Here is a 10040-nt window from a genome sequence, read left to right on the forward strand (position 1 = left end):
TGTAAATATTATGATATATATTGTAATTTTGTATGGAAGAACTACTATCCACTTAATTAACATCTGTTTTGCTTGAAAAACACCAGACATTATGACATTTGAAAACTTACAGAGGACAAAAACAGAGTGATGCAGTTTTTCTCTCAACTTTATTTGGTGAGTTGATAATAGAGCATAGAGAACAGCAGGTAGTAGAGATCTACTGCCACAAATTTAATTGTAAGTCTAAATTAGGCAATATGATTAATTGATGGGGGAACTGACTTGACCACCTTTTGTGCTGCAGATTACCTTTCCCAACTAGAGTGCACCCTTACTGAGATCCAATTAACATCTTTGTGTACCACATCCACTAGTAAATTTGGAACTAAACACCATCCTGAAGTTATATCAAGGCAGTCTATTCTCAACATATATACTCTTAGGGGACTTCAAAATGTTCCCCAGTTGTGTATGTATAAACCACATCCTCTCGCAACATTTCACACAACTTATGTATATTACTTTCCTCAACATCCAACTCTAGTGTGTTTGCCCCTACATTAAAATATTCAAAGATATGACCCATTCTGATCATTTTGACAAATTTTCAAGTTTACTGGAAAAAAATCAAGTTTTCAATACCTGCATTTAGGAGCAGCTTTACAAACAGTATCTTTAGTTAAGAGTTGTAACAGCATCCCATACATATTAAAGTTCTTTAAATTAGTAAGTATACACTGAATGTGTCTACACAGATGTGACAAATATAGCTTTTTGAAGTCAGCTTCTCATGGCTTGCTTAAAGTAGACCGACAAGTTGACCGACAAAAGAAGTCCTTTATATCAATGAGTACTGACCCTCCCATTAAGGTAAGAAACTGACATACCTCTCTCTCACCTCTTACATACCTTGAAAATGTTGAGAAACCATCTTGACTCAATTTTATTTCCAAGTTCTATTAAGGTAAAGCATTGCAATCAACCAACCTGTAAGTTCCACAATGACATTGCAGTGCTCACACCATCCTGCATTCCACTTGTTTCCTGGGTCAACCTATCCACACCCAAATAGTTGATGGAATCTTGTTAAAACACCACTCGGGAAACTCCTGATAGTTCATTATGTCAGGATCCTTAGCTGACTTACAGAATGAAGAAATGATTATACTTAATCACAAATAACAAACTCCAAAATTTTGACTAGTAAAAACTGCTTTGAGGTATGAGACAACAATCGGTTACTGGACCTCTCTCGGAGGTTAATAACCACACACTCTACACAATAATGTATTGTTAAACAGGGACAAGAGTTTTACAGCTACAGGTGGTAGATTATACCGGCTTATAATCTAATTTTGTTTCCAATTTCTTGTTTTCTGATACTTTTCTCACTGCCTTCATGAAATCTTCATCGATCACATATTCCCTCTCGGCTCGGATAGCCAAAACACCTGCAGATATGAGAAGACAAAATTGCAATTCTACCGCCCTTTAGCACACTTTAAGGCTAATATCTCGAAAATTAAAGTAGCTGTAGAAAAACTACTTACTACTTCCACTGGGAACTTTCTTCTTTATTTGACATAAACAATAACTTCCTGCCTCAAGTCATCCTTTAATCCTTAATACATGTCATCTAACAGCAGCAGCAAAAGCAAAAAACATTTCCCTTGACAAAAGTAATATAAATGCACTACAGCTAAATTGCTGAAATATAAAAAATATAAGAAGGCCATGTTTGATTCATTTTCAATGATTTGAACTTTTTTTTTTGGGGGGGGGGGTATATTTCTTATACATAACATCCCTCTCTCTACTCGACTGGTACATACCTGCTTCAGTGCAGACATTTCTCAAGTCAGCCCCATTAAATCCATCAGAAAGTTTAACGATAGCTTCAAAATCTGAAAAATTCAAGTGAGGAGATTAGTATCTGCCTTACTTAGCAAGAGATCATATTGACATTTATGACCAGAAGAGCCAAACATTTGAGGTTTCACAAAGTAGATGTTGCCATGTAGCTACTGTCAAAAGGTGAAAGTTTGTCTCCACCAGCCCTAGCTGAGTGAAGAAGTGATGGCCAATGCTAACATTTAAAAAATATTAAAAGATAAACATACATGTTTTCCAGCAAATTGCATGGGAGTTACTTAGAGCAAATTTGCAACTGGTCTGTTTTACGAAGACCACTGGACATCACTTAAAATCTACCTTAATGCTTCAACAACCGAGACTATACTTGCTGTTGTCAAAGGGATACAACTCCATGTACACTGAAAAGGCCCTATCATGCCTTATGTTATATGTTAATCTTATTGAAAGAAAATTAACTTTGTTGGTGACCACACACCTACTAAGAAAGTCTACTTTTTCCATGGGCCAACAAGTATTTAAGTTTGTTGCAAGTCAACCCTTTTGGAATTCCTCAGTGTTGGGTCACTCAAGTTGCAGTACAGCAAGACCTAATTCACAAGTATGGTGGTGTGGCAAGGGATGCTAACAATGATATGACAAGCAAGGCTGAACCATACTAATGCTTGATTTATAGATGATTTTTTTCTGTCTTTGATCCGGTAGTAATTTATGTTATACCTATCACTGTCAAGAGGAATAGAGCTTCTGCCGATCTGCTGAACAGAACCAGAATGAACAACGCATGAAACAGTCTGTACATTTAGCTGTCACATGTCCACTTTTCACAAATCAAACTAGTTTAATATTAAATGTGCATATACCTAAAAAACCAATCATATGGGACTATTCCATTAAGAGTGTTGGTAAGCAATCAAAGATCAACATTATCAGTACAAATCTGTTTATATAAACCCAACTGTTGTAACATCTTCGTTAAAATCGTTACCGCAAATCATTGCTACATTACACTCCACAACAGGTATCACAGCTGTTCGCTAGCAGCAGTACCAATTATTTTGAGCCTTGATATACACACTACTCACCTATATCACCATGCTTGGTGATTGGAGCAGCATGAATCTTCATAATATCTAATCTTGCTTGCTCATTTGGAAGAGGAATTTCTAAGAAGAAAAAAGCAAGAAAAACATCAAAGGTATCATACAGTAACTTCTACTTGATAAAAACTGCTGTCAATATCAGTCTTTTGAATCTAACAAAATATGTATCTCACTTCAAGTACTACCAAATAAGAACGACTGAACAAATTTTCATTTAAGTATCCTTGCTTCTGCTATGACAACCAACAATAACCCTATACATTGGTAGTTCAAAGATTTGGAGCATATTGAAGAATCTCTAAATTGATAGTTCTATGTCCATATACATGTACTTAACTGACTGATTGTAATACATAGGAATCAACAGTACATAGGGCTAATCACTCTGGCAAACAGAAATAACTACTTTAAAATGCAACAAAACTATATATATATATATTTATTAGCTTACTCAACATTCAACGAACTATTTAAGCAGAAGTTAGTCTCCCTCTACTGCTCCTAACATCATCTTGTTCTTCACAACATTTCAAAACAAGAAGTTAGAACCATGATATATTTTTTATTAAGGCAGTTATGATGATATTATTATTATTCAGGTTGCTTGTTTCTGAGAAAGCAGCCAGACACATTTCTTTCGGATAACACCCCCAATGGGATGTCGGTATTTGCTGCGAAGAAAGTCCTGCTGGGACTATTAGTTTCGAAGAAACAAATTGAAGAATGGAGAAATGTAAGTGCCTTTACCGATCTTTCTGTCTAGACGTCCTGGTCTAAGGAGAGCAGGATCCAAGGTGTCTGGTCTATTTGTTGCCATGATCATCTTGACTTTGCCAAGTTTGTCAAAACCATCCATTTGATTCAACAACTGTAAGAAAAGATAAAGAGTACTTTGTCTCAACTGCCCCAAATTCAAAACATCAAAACAATTATCATCGGAGTTGTTGTCTCTTTCCACATTCTTGGAACTTTCCTTCTTTATTGTGATATTAATTTCCTTCTTTGATGCTCTATTTTTCTACTTTCATGGAGCTTTCTTCAAGTGACCATGACAAAACCAGCAGCATCACTCATAATGGTTTTCTAATCTGTTACAGACAAGAGCATTAAGTTCAGCACAGAATCAGGGGCTAGATGTAGGGTAATGTAGCATAACCCTAAGCAAACCTTTCCCACAAATCTGAAATGAAAAATACATCAAATGGGGAAATTGTAAACAATCTCCACTTAGAGACTTAAGTGTAAATCTTGCACTTAAAACAAGGCATCACTTTACCATGAACATCTTTAGAGAAAATACAATGAGAGGTGATAAATACAATCTGATTTTATCTAAACTTAAATGGGGAGTGTGAGATTTGAAGGTAGAGGATAATAACTGATGTGAGTTCATTCCTTCAAACTACCCATTCTCTTATTCAATATGAACACAGCAAACTTGGCCTAAGATGGCAGAGATAAAGTAACAAACACTACCACGTACCTCCATGAGTGTTCTTTGGATCTCTCTATCAGCTGATGTACCCTCTGAGAAACGACGTCCACCGATGGCATCAATCTCATCCATGAAGATGACACACGGTTCATGGTCCTTGGCATAAGCAAACATTTCTCGAATCAACCGTGCACTTTCACCGATGTACTTATCCACGATAGCACTAGATACCACCTAACAAAAAGAAACAGGAAAACCACTTTGATGCATTCTATTTCTCAGCTGTTATTTTCTACTTTTACTTGCTGATAAAATAAGTGACAAATCACTACAGGAGACTAACCTGTAGCACGTGCATACACTGTGTGTATGTTGATGTAAACAATATGTATTAATACCTGTCTATAACACACAACAGGATATCTGTACTGAATGAAGTTTATTAAAGTAAGATTGATAAAAGCAGGTCACCTTTAGAAAATTGGCATCCAGTTGACTGGCCACAGCTCTTGCTAACAATGTTTTCCCAGTACCTAACATTAAAGGAACAAAATGAAAGAAAATTATCAAAACATTTTATCAAGCTATATATAAAATGGGGATAATATTTCATTTTTTCCATAAGGTGAAATCTGCCCGTGTCAATTTTGTCATGAATTGTAAACACGTCACTTCATAAGAAAAGCCAATTGCTAGTGGTTCCTTCCTTATCGAAGAATGTTAAGTTAAGTTAAACATAACAGGTTTAAGTTTTTGACTGCTGCCATGCCTACCTGGTGGGCCATAAAGGAGACAACCCTTAGGTGGTGTGATGCCAACTCTCATGAATAGTTCTGGGTTAAGTAATGGTAGTTCAATGACCTCTCTTAGCTCTCTGATCTGGGTAGAAAGACCACCAATAGCAGAGTATGTGACATCACCAGGATCCTCATGGGACATATTGTACACCAATGGATCTACTTCCCTGGGAAGGTATCTGTAAGAATGAAAATCAAGAGATAACTATCATGACACAGAATGGTATCCTAGAAGACAAACCTCCATGACAGAAGGATGTCATGATACAGAAGGGTCATGATGGTTATTGGTTAAGGTAATGTAAAATGTAGTGAGACAGTCCCGCTGGTCCTGAACCCAGGACAAAATTGACAAAACAACAAAAATTAACCAGAATGTGCACACATTCAGAATTTCTGCAGCCCTTGGTAAAATATAAAAGCAAACAATCAAACTCAAAAGCAGTTCAATATATATAATAAGTTAGTATAGATACACAATACAACTCAGTTCAATTAACATAATAAAATAGTCTAGATACACATGACAACTCAGTTCAATATATATCATAAGCTAGTCTAGATACACATTAACAACTCAGTTCAATTATATAACAAGTTAGTCTAGATACACATAACAACTCAGTTCTTGAACCTTTATTTGACTCATTCCAGACTACTCAAGATCAAAACCACATTTTAACTCAGAAACCTTAGTCAAACTAACTCAAATTGTTCATGACAATTTGCAACCGCCACTTATTTCTTCCTCTCTATTCTTTCTTCCACAAAGAAATAAGAGCTGGCCAGAGGGACCAATTGGGAGAAGACAAATCTTTGCTGGTGCAAAACATGTCTCCTAATGGTTCCACTAAGGAAAAAACTCCCATAAGGGCCTACATACAACCCAGAAATGTAAACAGGAGATGTAAAATCACCCACCTCATGATGGTTAGAGTGGTCATGTCCAGGGCAACTCTAACGCCTTGTTTAAGCTTAGCTTTGTCAATGCCTCTTCTACATCCAACCACATATCGTGGGCCATTTGTTGCTTTAACAATAACTGTGGAAGACAGAAAGAAACAAAATAAACAATATAAAGTATTTCTGTAGTCATGGTATACAATAATAATAAATGAAACATGTGTAATTTTTAAAAGTTTTTATGAACTTTGTAGATGCTCTTGGTTAATTGTGACGGCATTATAATTTATGCTTGACTATGTAAAACTCCACAAATAGGTCTCAGGCCAATAAAACGATAACAAAATTCATTGAAACATTTCCTTGATTAATTTCTGCCACTACATACAATATGTGCAACACAAAACAATGTTTTCTAAAAACATTATTATTTGAGAGAAGCTATTTGATCCAAAACAATCAAGGATATGTTAATAGTATCTTGTAAAATTTTTAAGCCTTGTAGCTATTTAAATTGGCTAGCAGTATTTTATTTGCAATACCATTAATTCCCTTTAACATATTCAAACCATTAAAGGATACCCATACCTCAAGCACTTTGACTTCATTATAAATCCCTCAAGTCAGAATTACAAGTGTCACGTTATTCCACTTTTCATCACATTTACTCTAAGAGTGCGATATTCTGCGTTTTCATTTCAATACAATTTCTCTACTCTTGTTCATATAGGGGCAATAATTTGGAAAGTATCTTTACAGTGATAATTTCAGCCTCAAGTCCTCTAACTACACATATTAGGATTTACAACTGTTTATGAACCTGTTGTAGCCATATATTATTGAAATTTATATCAAAACAAAACAGACTTCCTTGAGGCAGTTAACATCTTACTGTGTGACATTATTACGTAATCTTTGTTGCTTATATTTGCAGGTGTATGCTGCTAGTTGCATTTGAAAGTTATTGCATACACTTTCAGGTGCTCTCAATGAATTAACTTAAATGTTTGAGATCTTACATTTTTCTTCTGTCAACTGCTTCAAAACCTCACCAACAATCTGGAATGAAAAAGATACAAAAAGGGTTAAAGTTTGAATCATTATCAAGTGGTACCATAATTAACCAAAAGAGCATACTTAAGTTACATTCTCTTAGCTAATTAATCGTAACGCTAGTAGATTGCTACATGAATGTGACCACACTGCTATAAGTATCAAAAGATGCATAGAAGTTTGTCCTCGTAAAGGTGTGGTGCTTTCAGCATTTTGTAACTAAGAAAATTAAAGGATCTATCAGAAAATTGCTGTGCAAACATGTTAACACTGAACTAACCATGGACATATACTTAGATGAACAGCTGATTATTTTGTGGAATTGTGAGCATGTATTTGATTTCAACAAACATAGGAATAAATTCAAACATTATGTGTCAGTATCTACACATTAACCCAGATTGGCTAAAAAATTATGTCACCAGTAAAACCAAGTTCATGTTTTTTGCTATGAAATTATATCAACAATATAAACGATGCATCCATCGTGTCAACAATTGTGATGTAGGATTTTAGAAGCTGGTTTACATAAAATTCAGAAATACATATCAGAGGAAAGATGGTATGATCTTCACTCGCTAAACATGGACTTTAAATATGAATCTTAGAGACTGACTTTGGTCAGCTTGTGGCTTTGATAAGCCAATGAGACTTCTTCACGAGTTCCTGCTTGCAGGAGGATCTAAAATACATAAGTACATACATATATATTCAATTTCCACAAAACTATAGCAAAACTGCTTCATACAACATATTTATATCTAAATTGTTAAAATTAAGACCTTCACTCACCTGACCAACACTTTGTAGAGCCTTCAAATCATTTTCAGACTTGTCATATTTCTTGGTCAATTCCTTAAGCTGTTCTCTAACTGGAATGTAAGAAATGAGAGAGACTCACTGATAATACTTTCAAATGCTGTTTGAAAAGCCAACAAGTCTAATGTAGATTCATTGCATTCTGGGAATCTTTTGCCAATGTATCTATACATTTTGTTATCTCGCAAACGATTAATGGAGATTGAATGCAAATTTTACCAGATGGCAAGATGCTTAGCTTAGAGTATGTTCCTCTTCCATTAGTCAAGAATTAATTTTCACATGGTCTATCATTCCGGACTGGTGGTCACATGCTTAAAACAATACACCAACATTAGGAATCTGATTAGCTGTTAACTTTTTTGTTAAATGTCACAACGTAGCCTAGACCAAACGTTGTGTCCATTGACGTTTGTGTTTAGCCCGGGCTACTTCACAATCAGTTGTCAGGGGAATACATTTTTAGGCCTAGGCATTCATAATCATATGTATGAAAATGTGTACAGTAACGTATTTGCTGTCCCCCGAAACAAGATGGCGTAAATACAGGCATATTTGCAGAATACAATGCAATTAGAAAACTTGTTCACATGCTAACATAGCCAGCTAGAGCCAAGGAGCTAGCTAACGTTGGACTTAAGACTATTTGTCAAAATAAAGCTGTATGAGTTGTTCCCAAAAGTAATCAAAGAGTAATTTTCTTAAAAAAGGGTTTTGTCTTGGGTAGACTGACAAATGACAGCGAAGCCACCGCTTCGTAAGGTGTTGTTCACGAGTTCCTTGGTATTCTGCAATTACTCCTGAATACGGACTTCGAGAATTTTTTTGCTGTCATTCTGGGTGAATTAATGTACTTTGCTTGAACACGGAAAGGGCTAAGGCCTAACGTAGAATGGGTCTAACTGTACATTAATTACTAGGCCTAGGAGGACTGTATAGGATTAGCACTTATGGAAAGGAGCCTAGTCCCTACCTTCTTTAAGACGAGCGTCTAACTCTTTGTGCTCAAGGAGCTTCTTTCTGTAGTCTTCGATTGCCTTTTCACGTGGATCTACAGCCATAATCACTGGTGTGTGAGTTACTACGAATAACTTAAGTTATGTACTACTAAACACTGTCGGCTGCGGGAGGAAAAACTTTGGAAAGCTCGCCTAACGACTTGTTTGCCGTGTGTTATCGTTTATGATGAATATTCCATGCCCATTGCAAGTTGGCGCTAGCCTAACCAAATTGTAGAACACAATCACATGCCTTACAAAATAGTTAGGCTTGAAATGCAATTTTGTGAACTCATCACTGGCGCTTACGTATGGAACGCCAAGAGGACATTAGCTTCATCAGAACTCATTCGTGATCATCATCGGGTACAGAATCGTCATTAAAAAAATTGAAGTACCGATACTCCTTGCAAACAGATCCAAAGTACAGACGAATATTTGACAATATTACAGAAGTAGCATTATGCTTACAGATGTTGAATCAAATATGTAAATACTTGCCAAAATGTCGACATCCACGTATATGTAATGTCATCCCGGTCATATGAATTGTCAAAATTTTCACTATATTCGTTGCTAGTTAATATGCTATTGGTAAGACTAAACAATTTGTTGTAGGAATAAAACTTGCGTCATAATGTAGCAAAGTCAAAAGATAAATTAACTTCACCATTGATTACAAATAAATTTACAAGATATCCATAATTTGTCATATATATAAATTAATAATTTATGACAAATCAAATTTGGCAAATTAAAGAAACAGCTGTGTATGTGCTTTGAAAAGTGCTCGGTACTTGAGGAGTGCTTTCAAACATGTGTTTTAAGCCCTTTCCGTTTTCACTCTCAGTTATACAGTATATAAGTAATATGCCAAGTTCTCTAAAGTACCTTCCCTGCCATTTTCTGGAAAGTATTGAATGATACGAGGGTTTGATAGGGTAAATGATATATGGAGTGCAACATACCATTGTTTTTGACTGGCGCCCCCAGCTTAGCGTGACAATATGAGGGATCGCTACCAACTATGGGCTGGGTAACCAGTTGGTTGAGCACAGAGCTTATAACCCAGGTCAAT

The 10040-nt window shown here is 35.8% G+C and overlaps 1 protein-coding gene across 1 annotated transcript; it reads right to left on the minus strand.

The window, feature by feature from the left end:
• Positions 1 to 130: 130 nt before the first annotated feature.
• LOC139971176 (26S proteasome regulatory subunit 10B) lies at positions 131 to 9275 on the minus strand. Its single transcript, XM_071977423.1, has 11 exons — positions 8938 to 9275; positions 7938 to 8017; positions 7112 to 7151; positions 6111 to 6231; positions 5166 to 5368; positions 4864 to 4925; positions 4441 to 4626; positions 3705 to 3825; positions 2940 to 3020; positions 1815 to 1886; positions 131 to 1433 (listed from the first exon to the last, which is right to left on the minus strand). Exons 1-11 carry the CDS (start codon positions 9023 to 9025, stop codon positions 1315 to 1317), a joined length of 1173 nt encoding a protein of 390 aa, XP_071833524.1. The 5' UTR covers positions 9026 to 9275; the 3' UTR covers positions 131 to 1314.
• Positions 9276 to 10040: the final 765 nt, after the last annotated feature.

Source organism: Apostichopus japonicus, chromosome 8 (genome assembly GCF_037975245.1).
Source record: "Apostichopus japonicus isolate 1M-3 chromosome 8, ASM3797524v1, whole genome shotgun sequence".
Lineage (NCBI taxonomy): Eukaryota > Metazoa > Echinodermata > Holothuroidea > Aspidochirotida > Stichopodidae > Apostichopus > Apostichopus japonicus.

What these genes read in the sequence shown, in the direction of transcription:
- LOC139971176 (XM_071977423.1), bottom strand. Translation starts at nt 9,025, where the DNA reads ATGGCTGTAGATCCACGTGAAAAGGCAATCGAAGACTACAGAAAGAAG. An exon ending in TGGATGCCAATTTTCTAAAG is followed by an intron (nt 4,627 to 4,863) that starts GTGACCTGCTTT and finishes TCTTTTTGTTAG; the next exon opens with GTGGTATCTAGTGCTATCGT. An exon ending in TCCAAAGAACACTCATGGAG is followed by an intron (nt 3,826 to 4,440) that starts GTACGTGGTAGT and finishes CTTTTCTTACAG; the next exon opens with TTGTTGAATCAAATGGATGG.